Source organism: Drosophila santomea, chromosome 3R, assembly GCF_016746245.2.
Source record: "Drosophila santomea strain STO CAGO 1482 chromosome 3R, Prin_Dsan_1.1, whole genome shotgun sequence".
NCBI classification, from domain to species: domain Eukaryota; kingdom Metazoa; phylum Arthropoda; class Insecta; order Diptera; family Drosophilidae; genus Drosophila; species Drosophila santomea.
The window spans coordinates 26,146,876-26,173,106 of record NC_053019.2 but is presented as its reverse complement, the minus strand read 5'-3'; the positions used below and the strand labels follow the sequence as shown (position 1 = coordinate 26,173,106).

Genomic DNA, 26,231 nt, shown 5'->3' with positions numbered 1-26,231 from the left:
AATTCTTATAATTCCCAACTACCTTTTCCCGAGGTCGCTCATTTATATAGGTACGTTATCATCCCTACTTCGTTCTTGCTTCGGCAGAACATATACTAAAATTGGAACGATACAGAGAAGATTAGCATGGCCCCTGCGCAAGGATGACACGCAAAATCGTGAAGCGTTCCACATTTTTTTGCCTACCTGCGATTGCTTCACTGCTTTAATGCTTAACTCCAAAAACCTACTTTCAAAGCATATGCTTCATATACATATTTATATTATTCAGTACAAGAATTTTAACGGAATGATTTCTTTCACAACAAATAATCCTAAAATTCTAGTTTGACAAAATTCTTCTTAAACCTTTTATATATTGGACTTTTATTAAATTATGTTGTTTTATATTTCTTGCAAGATTTTTCAAGATTATTATTCCAATATAGTTTTATTCAGGCATATAAAGTTACAATTCTACATTAATTTTACACTGTAGAATAAAACGCCATCTACTCAGGCAAACGGAGAAAATGTTAGCTTGCCAAACACAGAGGGCACCAGCTCCTCATCTTTTTTATAATTCTCAATTTCTTTTTCCGGTCTCCGTTCGTATATATAGAGAAATTTTCAATTGTACTTCGTTCTTGCTTCGGCAGAACATATACTAAAATTGGAACGATACAGAGAAGATTAGCATGGCCCCTGCGCAAGGATGACACGCAAAATCGTGAAGCGTTCCACATTTTTTTGCTTACATGAAGGTGGACATTGGTGTCCAATAGAATAAGAATATATGTTGTGTTTTTCTGCTTTCGCCAGTATTTATTATTTTTCATCAATATGTATTCAATTTGGTATGTATTTAGTAGTTGTAATATATAGACAATGGTTTTCCTTTGACGTACATACATCTGACGTGTGTTTATTTAGACATAATAGTTATGTTTTCACTTCTTTTTAATGTTCGCTTATTGCGTATGCATACAAAATTTTCAATTTTCAACACAGTTGTTTGGTTTTTTATCATTGTTTATTAATATTCTGGTATTGTTTCAATTGATCCATCTTCGACTTTTCAAACCTTTTTTATTGTTTTTTATGATTTTTGGTTCTGGTAATGCACTTGCCAAAAGAACTCTCGTTGTGTGATCTTCGTGGCTTCGTCGAGCGCATCAACTATCTAATTTGAATTTTTTGTTGTTTTATACCTAATTTTAAGAATTTGAAAATACATAATTATGCACTGTTATTAATATAGATATATATATATATGTAAATATGCTTTAAATGGACACATGAATCAGGCTCTTGGTTTTTTCTCATATTATTATATAAATTATATTTACTTTCAAATTGTAATTCTTTTGCTTCTCCACCGAATATGAAACTTGAACTTCATTTCCAACGTGTTTTGAGGTAGTTTGCTTAGTTTCGTTATGTATATAAAAGTTGTTTTCTCTGAAGCACATTTATATAAAGCACACACATTTACAATATCCGTAACATTTAGGTATACATGTTTTGTTTTAAATATATATATATATTTAATATGTTTTTTATACAATATTAAACACTGAGGAACTGTCGTGCTTATTTCAATGCTGCTTCGCCTTGAATTCTGTTTGCTTTACTCTGTACTTTCTACACTAAGCCATCCTAAAACCTAAGCAACCTGACTTAATTATGATATATGCATAGATCGATCATATATAATCTGTATTTTTGCTTGCGCTTGTACTTCGTGTGTGGGTGTGTATGTGTGTGTCTGTGTGGGGGGGATATCTAGTTGTTTCTAAAATTCTAAATTGTAATTTTGAATTCTTATCACTTATGTAATGAGTTCGATCCCAAGACATGAATTTGAAAACCGTAAAAACTGATGGCCAATTTTTCGTATCGATGTATAATGAATGTGCGCTCTATCGGTTTTTATTATATTATATTTGTTTAAGCCTATGTTAACAACTACAATTTGTTATGTCCACGTGTTCATCGCTGTGGGTGATACGAGTACCTAAGTTCTAAGTTTTTAACTTGAATCACTTTTGTAATTTGTATTTTCGTTCTCATACTCATTCTCGTTTTCTTTCCACTTTCCTCAGTTAGAATGTACTTTTTTCTTTCGAAAGTTTATTCTTTTGATATCAATTGAACACAACACGTTAAGCAACAAATAGCAGTAAGAAAGGCTACAAATATTAAATTGAAAATAAAACCCAAAAGAGGAGGATCCCGCCCAAAAGAACTACACAACAAAGAAAATTTGAATACAAATATCACAAAATTAGCATCGAAGCAGAGCAAAAGTATTCATTTTGATAATGCAAATTAGAATAAAACTCAAAGTTGGATTACTTTTTTGTTTGGTGTTTTTTCTTATATTTTTTTTTGTTTTTTTGAGTAGCCCGCAAGTGAAAGATAAAAACTGAAGCCTTGAAAATGTTTTCATGTGTGCCTAAAAATTAATAAATTATAATTTATATTGAAGGTATTTCATAAGCATAAGCAAATCGTATGGATAATAGAAAAACTTAAAATTATTTCATTCTCAGTTGTCGAGTTCAAGCATATTGAATCCTACAGTTAACATCAAGAAATAAAAGCATAAAAAGGAAAATTAAAATTATATCACCACGCATGTATGTATATGTATATATAGTTATAGCATTTAAGTAAATTAATAGTTTCGCAAAACATTCTTATTTGGAAACCATCAAACTTTCATTAACAAAATGGAAAACTTAAAAAAGACAACCTAGGACCATAAAATATATATTGGATGAGGGCCAAAACAATCATTATAACCGATAAATGTAATATGTAGGTTCATATGATCTATATAAAAGCTCTCTCCCCACATTGAGTTAAATGTAAAAACCTATGACTAAAACATTGAACCAAAATTATACATCATTAATATAGCATTTAAAACTTAAACAGATAAATCGCAGTTGTATTTAACTTATGTTTCATTAATTCTTAGCGTTCCCGATATATTCTTCCAATCCAATCAAATGAATGTTTACCCTTATTCGTTAAGCAGGTAAAACTGGTAGCAAAGCCCTACAAAATTCACTTGCTTGTCTAACACTCCGTTTCTTAACAATCTTAATGGCTAAACGAAATTTTGTATTTTTTCACATTTTCTTTTCAGTTTCATGGTTGCCTCTTTCTTTACGTGTTTGTTTTGTTTCTTTCTATTTGTTAATGTTGCATTTTCAAAAGGAATTTTCTTCTTTTTTTTTTGTTTACGTTTGTTTGGCTCTGGCTTTCCGGTTTCGGCGTGGTTGCGAAAAAGTAAAAAATATTTTCTTCAATTTTCTGCCATACAAAACATATAAAGCCCAGGCTCTTTGAATCACAGTTATATCTTGGTTATCAATATTATATCACTTAAGGAGAACAATTTAACAGAACGTTGTGTTTTGAGGAGGGAAGGAGGTTCAATAAAGAATTTTCTCGACTAATTCCGAGCTCAAGAAAATGTTTCCTGTTTTTCGAATGATTCCATTCCACAATTCCAATTGTCATCCTGTCGTAGAATGGGTTTCAGTTGTTTTGGTGGTGTGTATAAAGTTGGCGCTGTTGTTAAGACTAAGCTTGATGGGCGGTTCGTTAGCTTTACATTTTTCCTGGTTTGGTCTACGACGATTTACGCAGCTCCTCGAGGCCTCCATTTGGCATGCCACCGCGCATGTTCTCCAGCACCTTGTTCACAAAATCCGTTGAGCCACCCGCAATGCGGATTCCAGCTGCAAATTGGATAAATGTGACATTAGTTGAATTGAATATAGTTGGATATATTATACATACATGAGGCGGTAGCGTAAATGCGTGCAATTTGTTGGTCCACCTCCTCGGTGGATTCGCCCAGGTTCTTGGTGCGATGCTTGACGACCAAGGCCTGCTTAAGCTCGGCTATACCGTTCATGAGGCGCTCTACAAAACGAAAATTGAAGGATTATTATATGGTAATTCCACAGCTTGCACATCCAACTTACTGTGTTCAATTTCAAGGCCAAATAGCTTAATTTTGTTGGCCTCGTGCTGCGCCTTCTTCTTCAGGCGACAGGCGCGTGAGGCCAGCTTGTTCTTCTCCTTGCGCGACTTGGGGCGCACATTGAATGGCAGCTCGGAAACAGGCGTCATGTCGTTGATGGTGCGGCTTAGCTTGTCCAATTCCTTGCCAATATTGTGCAGCTTCCTGGCATTGGGTGTTAAATCGTTACCATCGCCCTTGCGGGCCTTGCCACTGTGCTGTTTTGGGAAAAGAAGCAAAGTTAGTACAAATAATGTAAAATATATTACAATTGAGTTTACCTTGTACACCTTAATGCCTCGCACGGAGCAAGTTGGACTGAAGACGGGGTCTGTCACCTCGTTCAGCACATGAGGATCTTCGAGCTTCGATTGAAAGACCAGTCTCTTTCCCTTGGGTCCTTTGGCCTGCACATTGTACTGCCAGAAGAATCGCTCCTTGCCCTTGCTACTGGACAAATGGTTTGGTGTCGAGGTACGCGTTTCATCTTCATCCCCAGAGAGTCCATTGTCGCTGCTGAAATCGTTGTAGTCATCGCTGTTCTCACTCGAATTGTCATCCTCATCGTCCTGCGAGAAGTCAATGCCATCCGGGGACAAGACACTGCCCGTGCTCAGCGATGAGAAGCTCTCGGCCTCGGCCAGCGAGCCGGTTGAGAGTAAATGCTGTCGTGGCTCACGTCGCATCCAGATGTGCTCCAATCCCAAGTGCGTGGGAGCCGACGAGCTGAGGCGACTCAGCTGGGAGTTCTCCACGGCGCTCTGGTAGCCAAATGATTTGCGCACGGCTGATCCGGATGTCTGATTACTGGTAGTTGTACTATTGCCAGAAGCCGAGCTGCCAAAACCACTGCTACCACCCGGACTCAGGGCGGCAGATTGACTTAGGATCGAGCGCTCTGGCGGCGAGGACATGGGAAAGCCCTTCTTGATCAATTCCTGCATGTTGCGCGACTTAACCATCTGGTACTGGGGTCGATTGGCGTGCGGTGGTGGCGGTGGGGTCAATGGCGATTGGGATGCCTGACTGCCGGGCGAGAAGCTGGCGGACAGCTGCTGCTGCTGCTGCGGCTTTTGGGGCGTACTGTGATAGATCTCATACGGACTAGTGGAGGAACTGTTCGACTGCTGTTGCTGGGATAGCGTGAGCAGCGTTTGCAACTGCGGCAGACTGCCAACCTGCAGCTGCTGGTGATTCTGTTGTTGCTGTTGCAAAAGTTCCATGGGCGGTGCCACCAGGGCATCCTGTCCTTGGGCTTGCGGCGACAATAGGAAATTGACACTTTGAGTGACTGTGGTCTGCGGCAAGAAATCCTCTATGTTTCCGATCACATCCAGGAAATCGCCACCATTTAGATCAGACAGATCGGCCGCCTGGATCTCGGCCTTATCGTTGGGAAAGATGTAGTCATCGTCCAGGCTGAATGGCTCGTGTTTGGTATGGATAATGGCACTGCTGATATCACTCCACATGGCATTCGAATTGGGTGTCATCTCGTAGAGCAACTCATTCGTGGTAGCGGCCTCCTGCAGCAGAACTTGCTCACTGACTACATTCAGGCTGAGGCTGTGCGACATGTCGGGCGTGAAGTAGCCACCTATGCCGTTGCTGCTGCCTGCTCCGCTGGTGTTGCCATTGTACAGTGTGGAGCTTAGGGGAGAAACGGCACTCAGGCTCACATCCTGCAGCAGGGTGGGCGACAGCGAAGCGGCATCCAGGGCATCCAGCCCGAAGTCCGAAAGCTCCCCCAGTGCCAAATGCGATTGCTGCAGCTGCTCCTGTTGTTGCTGCTGCTGCTGCTGTTGGTTGTGGTGTTGCTGTTGCTGCTGCTGAAGCTGATTTTGCTGGTGGGTCATGCTGGGCAATGTGTGTAGTGGACTGGGATGATGGCGTGGTGTCTGCAAATCCGACTGCTGATACGGATGATGATGGATCTGGTTGTGGTTGCTGCTGCGTGGTATTGTTATGGCCGTTGTACTTAGCATTACATTACAGGTATTTGTGGTGCTGGTGGAGCAGTTGCTGCTGCTGCTGCTGCTGTGACTACTGCTGTTGTTATTGTTGTTGTTGTTATTAGTGTTGTTATTGTTGCTGTTGATGCTGCTGCTGCCATACCCCGTATTGATGGTCAACGTGGGCAGGGCCGCCCCCACAACAGTGGAGCCCAGGGAATACAGATCGTATTTGAGTGTGTTGTTGCTGCTGTTCGAGCCGGTGTCAAAGAACTCCGATGACATGGGATACAGCTGATTCTCTGTCATTGTATCTCGCGGGCAGTCCCGCTGTGATCTAGGATTATTATAGCTACTACTTCTTCCTCTCCCTCCTTCTCTAGATGGGCGCCCAGGCCCGGCGTTATCTTGCAGTATCTGAAAGTAGGTAGACAAATTGGAATGCGAATCAGACCAGTTGCATTGAAAACAGAGACGTCAGCTCATTAAACGAATATATTATGACTTTAATAATGACCAGACAACCTTGGCCAGGCTTGCTGGTAGCCAGCATTCTCACTTCCAATCTCATTGACTGGTTACTGGTTTTCCAATGAAGCATTTTAAGTTCAGCCCAATTCCAATGGTGGTGGCATTTATGCTAAGCACCCCATGCAGCTGTTATCTAGCCGGAACCAAAACTACATATAGCTGCAACCCAAGACCAGATTATAATTGATGGGCTCACGTGTCCATAAGTTGGCGGCACCAACACGTGATTGAATTGATTAAATAAGTAAATAAATATATACTAGCTATGCTACGTTAATTATGACGACGAATGGTCAGGGATGCTAAAGTAAATTAAAGTAACCATGATAAGATTAAATTAAGTCAGTCGTTATTCTTTGGTACTGTAACTTTCCCTATTCATCATATCGTTATCTTATCCCTTTGGCTTATAAACTGAAATCAAAACAACTTCGTTACCACTGAAAACTAACTAAGCAGATCAACGTAATCTCTTGCAGCCCGAAGAGTTTGCAAATCCGAAAGGCAACTCAACACTATTTAAAGTTTGTTATTGTTATGTTTATCGCTGATTTTAAGGCGAGCCGAAAGGTAGAAAAAAAAAACAATAATAGGCCTGATCCCCTCTTTTCCCTCCCGACAACCTTATACTCAACTGATTTGGTGAGCAACAAAAATTCGAAAGCAAAAAGGCAGAGAAATCATCAACAGTTTTGTTTTGTCCATCAAAACAACGAATAGAAGTGCCAGAAATATAAGAAAAAATATCAAAACAATACTGGATCGCGGGGTAAACAAGAAATGGCGAAGTTTTTGCAAAATTAGTAAGCCAATTTCGGGTTTGATTCGATTCTTTTAGTCTACAACACCACTTCTTGGTCAGGTGAAAGGCCTCAGGGGCGGAACCGGATCGGCTATTGTTTTCCATTTGGTGGCTCGATAATAAATATTAATTAGTTTGTTTACACATGAAAATACAACATTCTCGTTTTCCATTTAATGTTCATAAATCAGGGAAGAAAACTGCATCTAGTATAAGGGATTTGGTACAATTTGCGCCGTGCATTGTGGAAAATTCGTGGAAATGGCCTTGATGAGGTGCATTTTCATTGAAGGTGAAAAGGTATTAAAGAGGCTGGTTTTTTTGGCTACTCAGTAACCCTGAACTACCGCTTAAGCTTATCAAATCTGTTTTAGATTTAAAAGTAGTGCTGTATTATTTAAGAGTCAATAAACAAGCATGCTACCCGTATTATTCAATACCATATCGTATAATACCCACAACAAACACCATTGTGATTGTGATCCCCCTGATTGGCTTATCTTTCATCCATTACAGTCGATAAGTGAGCACATTCCGGATGATAAGGTCCCCCGTTTTACATTTGCCAATGAGGCGGTTTCGATTTGAACTTTGTAATGCCCGGTTCCAAGATGTGAAGGTCACACGATGTGTTCGCTTGGGTGGCAAAGAGGGGGGTTGGAAGTGTGGAACCTCTCGATATACAAGGCAAACAGAAACTCAAGCCCCAGACCAAATGCTACTTTTGCTAAGTGATATGCTTGCTCTGGCTGCTTTACATTATTGCTATTTCCTCTTGAAATTGTTTAATATTCGTCAAAGGTAGCTGAACGCGTTGAAGGCCAAACAATAAAAAAAAACGCTGAGAGAACCGACCAAACACCAAAACATAGGAACCAAAAAACCCGAATGGGGCGCCTATATATATATATATTCATATATATATACACTTCAAACCGAGTATCAAACATGGAAATAGACGCAAAGGGGCGAATAAAAAAGAATTTATTACACATTGACTGCCGAAAAAATGAAGAAACAAAAAAGCCCCAAGTGGAATCGTACGAAAAAGTGAAGAAGACAAGCAAACATTGGAGGAGCGCACAATAAAAGATAAACAGACATTTCTATATAGGAATAATATCATTAAAAAATTCCCCACGCACACCGACACAGCGAGCTAATGAACGCGAAATGTTTGGTGGGCAAAGAAACGCCGCCAGTGAAAAAGGGGGCAAATGGCCGAACATCTGATCCAAAGCATCTGACATTGGAGGCAGATAAGCGAGTGTGTATGATTAGGCACAATAAGTATAATAATTTATAAGTTACTAGCTCTAGAAGCTTGCGATGTCTTACTTGGGGAGTACCTACTGTATCTTGTCCGCTGGCAAAGTAAACTAATTAAAACCGAGTGGGATGCACGTGAAGAGCATTTGGAAGGTAATTCCAGCACTGGGGGTAAAGTACAAATCTCCAGTTTGAGGCGTGACCAATGTGCACGTTATGTGACTAATTCTGAACAACGAAAGGGAAATGAAATTAAAAAGAATCCGCAAATAAATTGAAATTAAGCGATATTATGAACACATGTTTGGATCGTTCTAACCAGATTATTTCAACACAATATGAAATAATACAAAATTATTAATATTGAGTGAGCAAAAAATACTGTTAGCGTGGCTTGCTATCAACAAATTAAGTGACAGAGAGAGAGAGCAAGAAAGAGAGCCAGAGAGCACAAATTTAAGCAAACCCAAGGTCAAAACTGTTTATTTTTTATATTTTGTTTTGAATGTATAATTTATCGCAGAGTTGCCTTTGTTTTTCACTCGCCTCACCCACACACACATGCAGGGAAGCAATCTGCAGAGTTGTAAACAAAACGCGACGCTTGTAAATAATAATAAGCTTTTGTGAGAGCGTGGGCGCTCTCCTGCTCACTCGCTCTCACCAACACTCTGGATCTGAGCAACATATGTTTTCCGTCTATTTGCTTTTGTCGCCATCTTCGTAGAGTCTAGTTATTTATATAGGCTTGTGTGGATAATATATAATGTGAAGCTTTTTGTAGCTTTGCGGCTGACTGACGAGTTTTGTTTCCGCCGCTGGCTTACAATAACAAAATGGAAGCTTTTACATTTCGCCAGAATTTATACTAGATTTGTGTACGCTTGCGTGAGTGTGGGATTTCATGTGCTTGTTGATTGCGCTATATGTATTTGTACATATGTATGTATGTATGTACATATGTATCTTAAAGTGTAGAGCGTTCTGAGGGTATATTTGCAAGTTTGGGGAACCGAAAAATCCAAGAACGACTGATGAGGAAATGGAAATTCATACGAAATCAAGGAAGATCTCAAGTTCTGGCACAAATTACTCATGCGCCACGTTTGACCAAATTTGTCAACTTACGTATGAGTAATAAAATGTTATGCTAGTCCCAAATCTTTATGAACTGGTTTTTTCTGATATCGATAGCATCAAAAAAGGCTCGAAAAAAATGTAAGATTAAAATGTTGTATTACCGCACAAACTGATGCAATATAAACTATACATCAAATCACTGTTTTGAATTCTGAACTTGGTTTTCCCACTCTGAATTTAGTAACTAATTGAAACAAATTAAAGCCTGCATTAGACATATGTATTTCATAGTGGGTGATAGGGATGATAAGTTCAGATTGCAACGCAAGATAGCTCAAAACAAAAACAATAAACTAAAAGTAAAAACAAATGCTTAAGAGAGTAAGAGAGAGAGAGATCCGCTAATCGAGAGCACTTCCGTTCCGCATTATCAACGGGTCAGTGGCAGTGGTCAATGTCATGATGCGGGGGTTTTGGGGGTGTTTTGGGGGCTAGGTGCTCTATAACTTATTCTTCTGCCCTTTTCTTCGCTCTCGGATTTGTTGTTGTCAACATTCGTCATCGAGCGTCACATGTTTTTACTGCATGCAGTTTTCCCCACTCGCTCTGTCTCTCTCTTTCGCATTGAAATTCCGTTTCTTTCTGGCTAAAGTCTTTTGCCCAGTGGCTTAGTCATAGGGGGACTTTAATAGGGTAAAACCCTGTAAAATGGGTTTCCTAACCCACCAATGTTCAAGGCTTCTGATTGTATCTTTGTATACATCCTAATCTTATCAACTTTACTTTAGCAGTGAAATCCCTTTCTGAAAGTCCTGCATACGCCACTACTATTGCCATTTCTTTGTTTAGCACTTTGTGCAAGTCACTTTTACCTTTGTCTCTGTGTTGTTGCTCACACTGCTCTAATTTTAGGAACACGCAATTTTTGCATGCACCCAAACACACACACACAAAGCCACCCACACACACACAATGATAAACAATTTTATGTTGAGGTAGCCGCAGAGCCAAGTGCAAGTTCCTTCGAGTTATTTTTAGTGGCCTCGTTTAGTAGGAAGCACATAAAAATAAATAGGTTCACTGAAAAAAATTGTTATTCATACGTCATAGCACTAATATATTTAGGGAAAACCAGACAATGGAGCAATCGAATTAGTAACTTAGTTGAAATGGTCTTGACTTTTAACTATCTGGAATTAAAATATTCCGATTTTTTCAGTGTACCCAAATGTAAGGTATCGGGCATTCGATTCTAGCGTTTATTTAGTATTCATATGCCGGAATGTTTAGCATAGCATAGCGAATGTCTGGCAATTGATGATATAACACGCTCTGTCGCGTTCGGTTTTTGTTTTGCTTTTCGTTTTATACATTAATACTTCTTATACAAACAGCTGACGCAAATTGTAAATTGTTGTATTGATTGGAAGAGGAAGAGCGGGGCAAGGCATTGATCAGCGAACTCAGGGAAGTGCAAATATATATGTACAGTACATGTAGCCGTTGGAGGTGAGAGATCTAGGTTAGTATATAAGAATCGTTTCGATTTGCATGTAAAACTTAATTTCCATAGCTTAACCAAGACTTTGAGAATCGCATAGAAGGGTTCACAAAAGTTTGAACCCCCATGAACTCTGCAACCCAGTGGAAACCTTTACAAAAGTTACTTACTGCAACGTGCCTTAGCTTCAACTTTGAGAATCGCGTAGAAAGGCTCAAAGCGGAAAGCCTACAGCGGCATAGTCGTGATAATAAATGCAAGTTAAGTTTTGCTAATGCTTTGTTGGTTTTACTAATTGTTATAAAAATATGGTGATTGATTTGACACTCCAAAGTGCCCCGTGCGATGCTTTCGCAATGGGAATTCCAAAAATACGTACTCAACTCCCGTGCCATGATCGCCAGTTACCCCCAAACCCCCTGCGAAGACAACCAATCAAAAACACAGTGTATCATGTTTGCTTCCCCACCGATTCGCTAATAGATAAATAATTAAAATCAATTTATATCGATTTAGCAGCACAAAAAGAAATTAGCACAAGTTGTCTGAATACTTAAGCAAACACAAGATGCTACCGCCACTCTTGCCGTATAGAAATCAATAGGAATCGTGACCACTGAGTCTGTGTTTGGCTTTCGAGACCAATACGTCTGTAGACGGCTGGACAAATAGAAATGCATTCGCAAAGGGTTCGAACAATCGCCTCCGATGACGCTGACTCAAGTCGAGGAGGAGCAGGAGCAGGGGCAGGAACACGTGAGGGCCTCCTTATCGAGTGGCAAGAAGCCAGACCCTCTCCAGATGCGTCTGGCCCGTCAGCTGTCCCGCTTTTGACGACTTTGCCGTTTCTTATCAGCCAACAGCCGCGTGCCAGCAGAGACGACAATGGGCAACTGATAACGCGGCACGCTCAATGGGTCAGGCACTTGCAAATTTTCAGAGCTATCCCCTAACAATTTTTAGGGGTGGCATGGATGGCGAACCTATCTTATCGAGCAGCCCGGAATGAAGAGATAAACCAGCACACAAAGATGGCCAACGAATGTTTGGTTCAGCGTGCAAATGAAAACATATTTCGGTTCAAGAAGTTTACGCCCCCGCTCGGGATATTTGTACGCTATATAAAAAGATTTGTCCCTTTTGCAAAAAAAACAAAACTGACCCAAAAAAGTAGGGGTAAAACAAAACAAAACAAAACACTCATGACTCACGAGCACTTAAAAAATCAACACGACAGCGACAACAACAATTGATATAAATATGTATATCCGATCCGTGTGTTTAAATATTTTTGCTAAAGAAATTTCAAAGAAAAGCAAACAAGTTTGCTTAATGGCCGCATCCGCGGAACAACCTCTGGAAAGATCACAAAAATCTCCTGCACGGCGGCAACAAAGAAAGTTGAAGGCCAGGCCAGCAAAAGCAAATGACCGTATATAGACTATATAGTCGGCAATTTGAACAAATATTAATATGAAAGAATCCGATTCAAACAAATTGATTGAAATACAAACAAATCAATAAAATTGAAAGCAAAGCTAAGCTCGTTTTATGGGAGAAGATCATGATGCAATATTACCCGTTTGATAGATCATCTACTATAGCTATGTCTATAATCTGTAATCTTTTTTCGACAACATGTAAATTAATTATGACATCTATAATATGTAACCAGCTTATTGATATATGCATATTTATGCTAATTGAATAGAACCAGTTATGATAAACACTTTTACTGACTGCTAGCTTTGTGATTTCTGTGCGGGTGAATTCTATAATCTTAATTAAAAGAGCAAGCTGCATTTATAGCAATTCAAGATGTATTAGCAAAAGAAAATGCATATTTTTTATTTTGTTGAAGATTTATTAGTATTTCCTTACTGTTGACCTTGAAGGAAGACCTTTGGTAAATCCGTTACCATACGACCATACGCAATATCAGCATTCTAATCAGTCATAGCACACTTAGCTCTGCCCCAATTTATATTTTTAGGCCTTTTTGTGTTTCGATTTTTCCAGCGAATTTTTATTGATATATTTTATGAAACCTGCCAGCCTACTTTATGGCTCTTATTGGCAAACACTAACTCTTGAGTCACTGGTTGTATTATAATCATCGAAATTGCTAAACAGAAAGTTCAGCATCGAATTAACTGATGTAGCAGCTGGACGCATGTCGTATACGTAATGTTGGGGCGCCTAGAAAACTTCAAAAACTGGCTCCAAGTCAAGATAGGGGGTAAGTGGATTTGGATTGTTTTTGGGTTTCTCTTCTACTGTTTTTTCCCCCAACTTTTTGTTCAACATATGGCTGCTTTTTAGGCTCTACTATTGTGCGGTTGCTTCTCACGTGTTAAAGCTGTTTGGATTGCTTTGGTTTTATTTCATTTCTTGTACGAAGTCAACAGTTTTCAACCTTGAATTTTCGCACTGACACTGAACTCAAACCGAGCGAACAAAAATTCAAATTGAAATCAATTTCAATTTAATTTGTTGTTGCCAAACAACACAGCAAAATTTCTGTTGATTTCCTTTTTGTTTCATTTGTAAGTAAGTGCCTGTGTGTGTTTGCCTTTGATTATTTGCACAAATGGGGAAAAAATAGAACTCTCGAAAAGAAAAAGAAAAAAAAACAACGAAAAAATAAAAGAATGAAGACAAGATTCATATTTTTGTATCCCAATGAATTCCATGGCCCCTTGGGGACTCTTTTGATTCCCCAAAGATTCTGTTGACGCGACAGGAAATGCTTAACTTGAGCCGCTATCAAGTCGCCTATACACAGTGTGCTCGATACATAAATAATACTCGAAATGTTTATAGGTTTATGTGCTATACTATGCTCTTCTATTGTTCTTGTTTTGTTTGACTCGTTTTTGGTTTGGCTTAGATTTTTGTTTTTGCCTCTATGGCTCTCACATTTCAAAGGGCAGGCTAGATTTTGATTTTCAAGTTTTCGGTTTCTATGTTGGGGATATGGTGTTTGGATGTGGCTGTGTGGATGGAGCCCCTTTTCAGGCTTAAGTTAATTTTTTAATTGGTCTGCGATCATAAATTACCAGTGTGTCGACTTAGGAAAGTGGGGGGAGCACCGATATGGGCTCTACTTACAAATTGTACTACTCTGCATTAGAAAGTTGTGAACTTTGGGGATTTATAGCGATCCTATAATACTACAAATGTTTCTGTCCACTGTTTGTTCCAGTAAGTTCAAACATGATCATAAATCAAATTATTAGTCGATTTAATAGATGTTTGTCGGTAAAAATTCTCTACCACACAATTTTTATCTTATACTTATGCATTTATTGAAAAAATCGAACAGCAAGATTATTTTGATAGCCCATTACTTTTATGTTTGGATTAAACTTCTTTATTGTGAATCTCCTTTGTCGAGTAAAAGTTCTTTAAACAATTTTAATATACCCATTTATGTATATTCGTAACTCACCTTATCTGTTTTGTTCGTTTTTACACCCCGTTGCCTATAAACAAGCCAGAAAAAGTTGCTGTGTTGATTTGTTGTAAAAGCGTATTTAAATTACTTCCTCGAAAATTTTCAATTAAATGCACACGGTTTAAACAAATCCCTCTCGCGGTGTTTACAAATTAATTGATATTGTATTTTGGTTTAATTTTTCCTCATCCACATCCTCGGTTTCGCTTTTCGTTATTAATTATTATGCATATGGTGCGGTCCACGTTTATATGTAAATTTCATTGTTATTTCATGCGTGAGTGTGAGTTGTTTTTTTAACTAGGTCACACATGCGGCGATTAAGACGAAAATTTATTTATAATGAAGCACATTTGTAGTATATCTCATCCGAAGCACAGCACACCAAACCAAACACTCGGTTTGCTACATACACGAATTTTGATAAGGGGGAGAAATCTTATCAGTGCGGCGACAAAGTCGTTGGTAATTTACTATTTGTATTATTCCGTACTGCGGTACTGCGGGTTGGCACTCAATAATTTTTGTTGAAACTCGTTCCTAAATTACTGGCAAAAATTTACAACAAATTCTGATTAGCTTTGTTTGCTCTTTCAACTACTTTAATCGCTTCGGATTGTTGTCAATTTTGCGGTTGATTTCCCAAGTTTCGACCGAGCAGCTGAGCGGCAAGCGAACAACTGATCGATGGAAGAGAGAGCGAAGCCTGAGCTTGGGGCTTTTTGCTCTCGCTCTGAGCTCTGCGCTCTCGTTTTTATTTTTATTTTTGTTCTTTTTGTTTTGGAGTGTGGGGTTCTAATAAGAATTTGTATATTATACGCACACACCGATACACACGTTTATATTATTCGGTAGGCGAATTAAAAAGCATTCGTCAAGTTTGGCAGCGTTTATGTTTGCTGCTTTATTTATTTATGCAAATTGGTATAGTTTTTTATATCGTTGCCTCGGAAACTAGTTCGATTCGTTAAATGCGGCTAATTCAAAAAACTTGTTTCTGTTATGACAAACCTATTGGTTTTTTGGTTTTCGGATTTATTTCAATCTTCTCGGTACACTTTAATTGTTTTCCTTCTCTCTTTTATTTTGATTATAACACTCTGTGTGTGCATGTGTGCTTTTATGTGCCGCCCAATACACTGGTTTTGTATTGTATTTAGCGTTTTGTTGGATTATTTTTGTTGGTCTGCGCTCGTCAAACGTTCTTGACCGATTGATAAAAAAGTGTGCAAAGCTCGGCGACAAAGCCGAAGAGCAGAGCGCCAAAAGCTCCCCAATCGCTTTTGTTTTGATTGTACAGCTGGAAGAGAGTACACCGAGAAAAACCGGTCTCTACACAAAATTAAAAAACTGTTTTTGTAATAGAGCTACATATATATTCTTTTTTTAATTCCCACTTTTTTAATGAAATTATACTTTGCCAAATAGACTATTAACTATTTCTTTCGGTGTGGGTAGCGCAGCTTATGAGAGAGCGCATGCCCCACCATCTCTCCCACTCACACACCTAAACAACGTCTGTTGCTTCTTTCACTTCGACTTTTCCATTTTGGAGAGAGAGAGCAAGAAGAGTGGAAATGAAAGAGGCGGCACACAAAAGCTCGAGTACAGTCTGTTGTTTTGGTTTTTATTATTCTTCTGCTTTTTGCATTTGATTATTAAATAAATTCATTTACAAAGCTTCGCCGCCACTCTCTCACTCTTCCTCTCTCTCTTGCTTCCTCTTCCTATCACCCTCTATTTTGACGTCACTTTCGTTGTTTACTTCAGCTTGTTTTCCCTTTTTCTTGCACATTTGCCGCCGTTGTTGTTGTTTTCGTTTGGTCTTTTTTTATGCAAATTTTTGTTATGAAATTGTCTGGCGCTTTGATTTTGATTTGATTTTATTTTTCGCCAGTGTAAAAATAAACTTGTTTACAACAATCGCAAAACACAAAATACTATAGGGATATTACCATTGCAGAATTAAGGAAAATTCGCAAGCAATAAAAAGAAGCAGAATGCGCGCGTTTTTTCTTCGCTGACGTTGCACTTTTTTTTGCACACGATCTTTATTATTTTGTTTATAACAAAAACCATCAAAGATCGCGAAAACAGCCATATCAATTCAAATTCTGAATATGAATTCTTATAGATACTTTTGTATCTCATTTCTTGGATCGATTGCTTGCGAACTTCACAGATACTTTCAGCTGATGCAATTTGCCCCATTAAAGAGTAATACGATACAGCTTAGCTGGCAATAAAAACGGGGAAAACTCCGCTTCAGCGGATATATTTTACTCGGCATTTATCAGCTTGAGTTTTTGTTTATTTTATATTGAATTCTGATAAAATCGTTATTTGTTTATATTTTAGTTGTTGATAAAAGCATACCAGGAAATCACTGATTTCCCTGAATTACCATTTCTGCTTTAATCAGAACTGCCATTCACACTCTTGTGTGATTTCCTCCATATACTGTCCCTTTTCTTTGTTCAAGGATTCTATTCTATTCTGCATTTATTTCTGTAACTCTCAAGGACCCACTTAAATCTCATAATAAGTACGACAAGATAAACTCCTTAAGGAAACCAGGCAACAAGAGGGGTTGGCAATTTCAATTAAATTAAGTTTTAGTGACACATAATGGAAATTCTGGACAGGAGAGGAAAATAACCAACTGGCGACCAAGTTACATACTTGTGTATATTTGTTATTTATACAGTCTAGCTGGTGTGGCAGAAAATCACGACCATGTCCTTGAATGCGAAATGGCGACCCAACTTGCAGAGGGAACGCCAAGGATACGCGTAGGGAGCAGCAAGGATAACAGCCCGATCCCACGCACTGTTTAACACCCTCAACAACCACGACACAGACGCGGTCAAGGAAATAGCGCAGGCATTTTTCAAATTTAAGATAACTTTCAAAATAATTATGATTTAAATGCAGTTGGATTTTCTATTCAATGAATGTCTCTAAAAATAAGCTAAGCTTCTAAACATCTTAGTATTCCAAAAATGTATTAATATTGTATTTTTAAATATAGTAAGTAAGCTTTCCACAGATTTATATTATTATCAGTTAAGTGTTATTGTTGTGGCCTCGACTGTGCTTATCCCTGTTCAAGGAGGCGTGTGGACTGATTTTCAAGGACGTGGGCGCCGGCATTTGAGTATTTACAAAATATATTTCCGATACCCGAAGCCGCCTACGCAACCGAGTGGGATTTGATACATAGACATGCATGTATGTATGTACATTTGTATGTACATATGTATATAAGTACTTTAGGGATGCGTGGGCTTTGCGATTCGGGTTCCATGGGATCGAAGCTCCCCACTTTCACTTTCGCTTTTCCTTCGCCGAAGTTCAAGGCAGTGCAAAGCTCCGAAGGACCTTGAATAGCTTTTTTCTTCCTTTTTCTTTTGTGGGCGTTGTCCTTCGTGGGCGATTTCAGTGGGCGTTTCCCCACACAATCCGCTCTTATTTATGCATAGGCGCGAGTTTTCCGTTTGCTGTGAGTTTTCCCAATTTCGGAAGCACGCCAAGGCATAAATAATCCCTAATTAATTAATTAGGTTTTTGGGGCTGCGTATCCCTTTTATTCTTCCCACCGACCATCTGGCAACGCCCAGAGCTTTGGTTTAAGCCTTTCGCTAAGCTTCCCGGTGAAAGGCTTTCTCGCGAACCGATGTTGTTTTTGTTATGAATAAGCAGAAGCACAACAAAAATGCCAACCGCAGACTGTCAAGGACAGTGGGCGAAAAGTGGGCGTACCGAGTGGCCATCGCAGAGATGTCCTTCCGAACTCGAACTCGACCATTTCTGCGTCGTAATTTTCCAGCGCAGCGAAGGGAAAATCGGGAAAATCCACCCCCAAGGTTTTGGTTTATTCTCTTTGCTGTTACTTTTATTTTTTCATTTTTTTTTTTTTTTTTTTTTTTGGTATTTGTGGGGGCTAGCCGGCAAGTGTGTACACAAAGCTCGTTAGTCTATACACTAATGCAGTCCTTACAGATATCCCCACATCCCTACAACCACACCCACACCCACATCTATATCCTCATCCACATCCTCATCTACATCTACATCCAGCGGAGACGTTGTTGTGACGCGTATCGATTTGTTTATGTTTATCAAATGGAAATTGGCACAAGGGGCGCCAGACGAGGCAACACCTCATTTCTAGGGCTAAATAACAATGGCCCATTTCTGCACTCTCTCGCAGTCATCGAAATCGTGTGTGGGTGTCAATATGTTTTCCAATTTTCTCTTGGCCATCCCCCTGAAATTTTCCACTTTCTCCCCACACTTTGGGGGCTAATAATTTGCTGTTCAAACAAAGGGATTCGAATTACAAAGTGTTCCTGGAAAACTTTGTTATTGATAAATGGTAGAATAACTAAATATATTTGTATAATAGTATGATTAAATATTTAGTTAGTGCGACTGAATATAAGTGAGTGTTAATAAAGGTCTAACGTTCAGTAAATTAGTTGGCAGATAATGTCAAAGGGCAGTCACAACTTTTTTCAAAAGAAGAATCATTCAAAAGACTAAGCCGTAAATCCTATTCCCCCAGGAAATCGTACCATGTTGCTAAACGTGATTTGACTAGACTTTTCAGATTTTCGATGAGCTATATACCGCCACCACACGCTTAAATAGAACGCTTGCTCACATGCACTCGGCATGTGATGGGGAAAGCATTTAGCAATTTGCTAGCTTGTATAAACAATTTATTTCGCATTTTCTTTTAGCTCGTTTTTTATATATTTTTTTTTGCTGATTTGCAAGCTACACGTTCATTGGCCCCAAAAGCAGCAACAAAGTGCGCGAAGAGCTGATAAAAAATAATAACAAAATATATACAAAAATAACACTGACAGCGCATTCAGCAGAACTAAGCATTTATTTTGCCGGTATACTGTATACTAGAGAAGCACAAAATAAAAACGAAGAAAACCCCCACGACCATTGACTCTATTTTCCATAAGACCAACTCAAGTCAAGTTCAGGGCCAATCGGTTGCCACTTACTCATGGTTATATTATTTTTATATCTTCTTTTCAGGTTTTTGTGGTGAAACGTGATTGGCCACAGACATTATCTAATATAAGCGTGTCACCCACGAGGAAAATTATAAATAGCCATGGCCAAAGCTCAAGTCTAAATATAATCAAATTAATAAATTAAGTGGTCAAAGAATTATATATCTGTTTATATAGTCTAAAGTTATGTGTGCACTTGCTACAAATGTAAACGAAATATTTTTGCCATAATTAACATACTCAAAAAGCACAAAAAATCAGAGCATCGAAACTTACCTCACTAATTACTTTAGCAATTTTTCAAAATGCCATGCACTAAATGCCAACCTGCAAGTGGTAACAAAGAACACGAATTTAAATATCAAAGCCAAATGTAATTTGCATTTATACGTGGAAAGTACAAAGTGCAAAATGAGTTAAGCACATATGTATGTACTAATGGAGAATAGCGAAATATTTAGTTTTCTGTATTAATAACTTTTCGCAGTTCGGTTCAATGATTGCAGACGACGTCGGCAATAGCTTACAATATATAAAAATATACATATACATATATTCGCATATATAGGATATATGTTTGACAATGCGGAAGTTGTTGAAATTATAACAAATCCAAAGCGAAACAAAGAGAACTGCAGACGGGCAGATATAAAAATGGTTGCACTCAGTCTGTCGACTGCAAGTACTCGTATTTGCAGTTTAGCAACAAGGCAGCAAGACATGGATCGTATCTGTATCTGTATATATACTGCATATATATGCATATATAGACAGATAAATAAATTGCCGACTGCTATCTGCCTGGCGCAATTAATGGATAGCACTTTGACTACTGACAAGGTTGAAGGCGGCAGATACCGACACAGATTTACTCCACTTCCACACGGAGTGACAATAAAGGATTATGGGCATGGTGCAGAGTACTGAAACCCATCAGATTGTTCCACCAACCATTAGCAATGTATCTTAATAGACAAGTTAGATAGTTTTCCCCGTGCACTTACTTGTGATTAAAAACGGCTGGGAATTCCTTATAAAAACACGGCTCTAAATGCGATTAACGTGAACAAACGATGCGTAAGTAAATCGTTGAAAGCGAAGACAACGACTTGAAGCAATGCTCCAATAACTCGATCCCAAGATCCTAAGGATTAGGCAACAAAAAAGCAAGGATATCTAACAAACCGGAAAACGCGACGCGACGCGAAGGACCAACAACGAAGAACGAGGAACGCGGAGGACGCGACTGAAACACAACCGACCTGTCCGGATTGCACACGATAACTGTGTCAGCCTCTGGCGGCGGAATACCAACAGAGTCCGACCAGAATCAGGAGCTCAGCTCAGCTCAGGTTGCCAAACCCTCCACCAACCAAGCGCCGAGATGCGGGAGAGCAGAGCGGTGGTGGTGTCCTGGAATATCCTGGCTGAAGACGCGAAGATAACCGCCGTCTCGTGCGCTGGGGGGTGGAAAGACCGCCGAAAAGTAACCCTGAACAGCCAAGGATATATGTACATATACTGTGCCAAATCGAAGGACTCTGCTCTCCGTCTTTTTCTATATATTTTTTCGTAGACGATTTAACTTTTTGTTTGGCCAGCAAACGACGCGGGGTGGAAAAGCGCCGGCGGCAAGGAGTTTCCTTCCATGAATGAGTGAGTGAATTTTAGATGCCGGGGAAAACGCGGATGTGCTGCAAGCCAACGCGAAAAAAAGGATGAAAAATCCACCAAAAAAACTAAGTACAGTAAAACTTTCAATTTTTATGAGCTATTAGGGCAGGAAAAAACAACTTTTGTTTCCACGAAAACGATTTGATCGACAGGCCATTAGTAGAGTGTATTGGAATTCACTGGAAAAAGAGTTAAGCATGATTGAGGTTTCAGCTTTTCGAATGGTGCATTATAGATGCTTCTTAATGCCTTATTTTAGTATCATTATTGTAATGATTTCCTTTATCTCCTTTAATATTTATTTTCCACTAATTTCATTTCACACAAGTACAGTTTGGCCTGTTTAAAAAGTCAGTTTCTACTTAATTTCTTCGCTTTCGTTCCCCCTCTTGGCATTTCCCCCGATTTGCATTTTCCACGCTCTTTAACGCTCAATTATATACACCGATTGAAATGGTTTGCCGAAGGAGAATTTCAAATGGCTATGGAAATTGGCGACAAGCAGCGCGGCAGGCGATTAAAAAACAGTTTATAAATCATCGATGTCAGTGGCAGTTCGTACACATTCCTCTCCCCCTTCGGATTTTCCTTTTTACTGCGAACATCTCCTGAATGGTTATGTCCTTACAAATCTGCATATGGATGGCAGAAAATTACATACTTAACTGTGGGTTGCCGCATGCAGTTTCTTATAATGGATCGCAGCTACCCTGCCGGAAGATCCGATTCATTCGGTTCCGTTTCGATACGACTGCTTTTTCCCCACGGAAAACTCATTTCAATCATTATTAAAATTTGCTATTTACATTTCTATTGAAATGCATACAAATCCGGAAGGGGAATGCGCAGCTAAGGTACTAAGAAAACAAACCTGAAGATTGAGTGAATAGAATCGGAACTGTTTTTATTGCCAACGTGAAAAATTGGGAAAACATAAATGTAGCATAACTTTAACTACCAAGGGTAGTTAACTCGCTACGATATCATTGTCCTGCTCCCATCTCCCATTCTATATTGTTCCCAGTCCTGGCAAGGATTCCCCCCGAATACACCCAAGTTAATGTCCTTTGATCCATATGCCGATCCATGTGCTTTGTTCGAGCGCAAACTGGAAATTGAAATTTGGCATTCGGGCAAGTAATAATAATAATAATGAAAATAAAAAGAGTCTCGGTATGCTTTTCATGCTTATCTAGGGCAGCGGGTTGTCTCCTTCGCGAGTCCTGTTTTGGATTCCCTCCATTGTCTGTCTTACAAAGTTCTGTAAGCAGTTCGGTAAGTAGAACAATCTTTTCGGAACAATGGATCTTGATTTATGGTTCCAAACTGGAACAGAAGCTCGAGTTTTAACTGGGAATGTGGAGGAAGTGTTGGTAAAGGATTTCCCCAATTGAGGATCATCTAAGATCAGTTTGTGGTATATATGTACATATGTAGCTCCATATTTGTTCCACTTAATAGTTACATTTCTACAACCTATGTCAGGTTTAAGTACATAGAAGAGTATAGAAAAGTATTGGTCTGCAGCGCGATCTCTTCCCTGTATTCTTTTGTCAAGAATCCCAGTTGATCCCGCAAGATCCTTTGACTACGCCACTTGAACTCAGCTTAAACTTCCATTTATAATCTTCCAATTTTCTCATATAGTGATCCCATAATGCTGACTCATCTCGACACCACTTGATGCTTCGCACTCTGAACCCGGCGATGTCATAACAAGCATCTAATTATACGAATGACAAATGATCCGAGAAAAGTGCATTTCCCATCCGGACCTTCTTGAAGAAAACTTTTTGGAAATTTTGATGAATTAACCTTAATTTCCTGTGTCAGTGGCCGGCGGCGTTTTGAACCCAACACTTTCCATTTTCTTTATGCCTCGGGCGGGGGGCTGGAACGAGTTCCTCTCAATGGAGAATCCTTTGTCCAAGGATTTGCACGTGTGCACAAATTAGCAAAAACTGGTTACAAGGCGTTCGCCTTCTGTTTTCCGATCGAAAGAAAGCGGAGAAACTGGTTTTTCCAGCGGGGCGCTTTTACACGGCATTGTTCTAAGAGGATAAGGTTCGCTAAGCAGGGGGAAAACCAGATGGTCCGGGAAAATTATGAAAATTCCATTGTTTTCCTCCGGTTATTTGTTGGCCTAGCGGGGTGTATTAGAGGACTTTTCCTCTTCCCTGTTTCTCGAGCAGCTTGAAGTCGGTAAAGTAATAATTAAGGAATTAGTATAAAGTCGAAGGTACGCTTGTTTTCCCATTGAAAAACTGATTGGAAGTTCCAGGAACGAAAAGCCAACTTCAACTGGAGTTTCTCCACTCAGAAGCTGGAGTTCGTCCACTCAGAAGCTTCCCTAGCAACAATCCCAGCGAATGAGTCACTGGGAATCCCAGAATTGGAACACGTGGTGCCGAGGAAATTCCATCGAAGCAACCGAATTGAAATCCCCTTTCCATTCAACAGGGTTTCGAACAAAGGGAATTTGAATAACTTCGCCCTATGTTGTTCCAGCATGTAAAGGAATTAAAAAACGCTTTAAAGAACCCGAATCACTGTGCCAAATTTCCACACTGCAACAAATTTGTACAAGCCTAATCAGATAATAATTTAAGCAAAACAATCGATTTTTTAATCGATAGCGTTTGTTAGTCTAAAATATTGCATATTTTTGCTATTCGTAAGTATCAACTTTTTTATTTATATATATTACTATAATATCCAAAATATGGATATTTCAGATATTTTTTACTAAAAAAATTTTAAAAAAATGGTCGAAAAATAAAATGCCGTATCTCGATAAACTCGTTATAACATTCCAAATCAATTTTCATTGAAATTTGAAAAAAAAATTTTTTTTAATTTTTGGCAAAATTTGATGATGGTACCCCTTATAAAAAATGCAAAAAATTATAAAAATTTTAATTTCCTGAAATGAACTGGAAAGTGTTATGGGTCGTTAGTTTGGATAATAAGCTGCACAAAACAATCAAAATTTTAGCTGTGCGAACATTTTTGGCCAAGTTATGATAAAAAGGCTTCTTAAAAATATCTAATTTCTTACATTTTATATTTTGATTTTATGTAACATCTATTAAGAAATTTAGTTACAGATTCATATCCTCTTAAAGCGAAAATATTAAGCTAAGTAAATGTAATATTTTCAAATGCATATATAATTTTTAACAGTGCAGGACGCGAACCAACCCCTCGGTTTCCAAGTAAAGTCCAAGGGGGAGGATCAATCTGTGGATTGTGAGGGGTGCTGGAACACACGTACTCAGCATGGGATGCGTGTAAATTTCTAAGCCATTACAATGTCATGTCACTGGGTCCTTGGAAGCACCCCAATCGGGAGGAAAAAGCCAAGGAAATGCACAAGGAAGTGCCAAGGACAAGGGTTGAGCTGGTCTGGGGGTTGCTTTTGGACCAGCGAAGGTTCCTTTCGGGTGTCTACGCCATGAGCTTCTGGTTTTCCCCCCTTTCTTGGGGGGTAAGAAGGCCAAGCACTGATCTTAGCCATCTGATGCACAGAACATTCAAAATAAAGTGCTCAAGAAAAGTTGAAGGAACTTTTCATGGTCAAAAGCGAAATATGCAAACGTTTCGAAAACAGAAACTTATAGCACCCTTATCTTAGAAAAATTCTGATTTAGGAACTATTAATTTCCATCGCTTCAAATGTTATCTGTAGTCAAAAAGAAATAACTAAAAACTAGTTAAATGTATGAAGAACTTTAGATGCACTATAACAAATAACTTGTATAACAAATAAACTTATAGAAACCAGCGCACTCAATTATTTATTTATATCAAAGGCAAATAATTGATAAAATTAGCACTTGACTGCTAAAAGGAAATACAAACGGAAAATTATGGAAATTGCTAACAAAAATTAAATTTATGATAGTGTAAATAAGCTAAATTTTCATTGGCAAACAAGAAGCAGTCGAACGGCTCTTTGTTAGAGTGCAAAAAAAATAATCTAAGGAATTGCAATTAATTCAAAGTGAAGCGAAATGAAAACAGACCACGAAATGGCACACAAGGAATCGAGGAGGAGAACGCAGCGGGGCAGAGGACGAGGGAGTAAATAGCAGTGTCATGAATGAATGCGATGTGCGGAAGTGTGTATGTGTGTCAACGGGAAAGAGACAGAGCGAACGCTGATTGCGGTATTTGCATCGCGCCGTGAGCGAGCGAGATGGAAGCTGCAGCGAACGACAGGCGCGTGCATGCGCCAAATGCCTGATTGGATTGGTACACATTTCAACATTTCCACACGTTTCTGCAGCTGGAAAGCTTTTGGCGCCAATTTCGCGCCACGCAAATTGCAGTGCAGCAGCACCAGCAGCAACAACAAAATCACAACAATCAGCAGCAGCAGCAGCTACATACAAGCCAACAAACAAACTGGTTTTTCATCGGCTGACCGACAATTGCGGCTGAAGGCGAAGGGCAGCCTAAGCAGCTGAAAAAAGAAAAACCACCAAAATCCCAATCCACAAATGCAAGCAACAACACGTCTGTTGTGTTTTTGTTGTGGTTAAAAGCGTTTTATGCTAATTGTTGGGGGCGTGGCAACACACTCACACACACACACTAGCTCACACATTCTCAGTTTGTTACGCTTTGTTCGCTGTAACGAAAGCAGCAACAAAGCAAACCAAAAGCAGAACCATTTACATACACACATACGTATACAACGACACTCTATTGCTTACAAAGCAAAAATTAAAGAATGCTTCTATCTAGCAGATGACGTCACTTACCCTGTCTGATTTTAGAGCCAAAATGTGCGGCACACTTTAGACTTGATAATTGCAATGAGTTTTCACCAGTTACACGATTTATATCGTGGTTTTAAAACAGTTTCTTGGGAGCGACGAGCAGGTCGCAGGTGTAGATGAAGAC

General features: G+C 39.1%; 1 protein-coding gene and 2 non-coding genes across 5 annotated transcripts; 2 read left to right on the top strand and 1 right to left on the bottom strand.

The window, feature by feature from the left end:
• Window positions 1-71: 71 nt before the first annotated feature.
• On the top strand, window positions 72-178 carry LOC120454715. Its single transcript, XR_005616648.1, has one exon. It is a non-coding gene; the product is annotated as a U6 spliceosomal RNA (small nuclear RNA).
• Window positions 179-622: 444 nt separating this feature from the next.
• On the top strand, window positions 623-729 carry LOC120454714. Its single transcript, XR_005616647.1, has one exon. It is a non-coding gene; the product is annotated as a U6 spliceosomal RNA (small nuclear RNA).
• A 49-nt stretch (window positions 730-778) lies between these two features.
• LOC120451181 (protein CREBRF homolog) lies at window positions 779-26,230 on the bottom strand. 3 transcript variants are annotated; one of them, XM_039634621.2, is made up of 6 exons: window positions 26,090-26,230; window positions 19,926-19,976; window positions 4,303-6,390; window positions 3,984-4,239; window positions 3,796-3,921; window positions 779-3,734 (listed from the first exon to the last, which is right to left on the bottom strand). In XM_039634621.2, exons 3-6 carry the CDS (start codon window positions 6,280-6,282, stop codon window positions 3,625-3,627), a joined length of 2,472 nt encoding a protein of 823 aa, XP_039490555.1. In that variant the 5' UTR covers window positions 6,283-6,390; window positions 19,926-19,976; window positions 26,090-26,230; the 3' UTR covers window positions 779-3,624. The 3 variants fall into 3 exon arrangements, with proteins under 3 accessions (XP_039490555.1, XP_039490557.1, XP_039490556.1); XM_039634623.2 differs by lacking the exon at window positions 19,926-19,976; XM_039634622.2 differs by lacking the exons at window positions 19,926-19,976; window positions 26,090-26,230 and adding an exon at window positions 14,608-15,361.
• Window position 26,231: the final 1 nt, after the last annotated feature.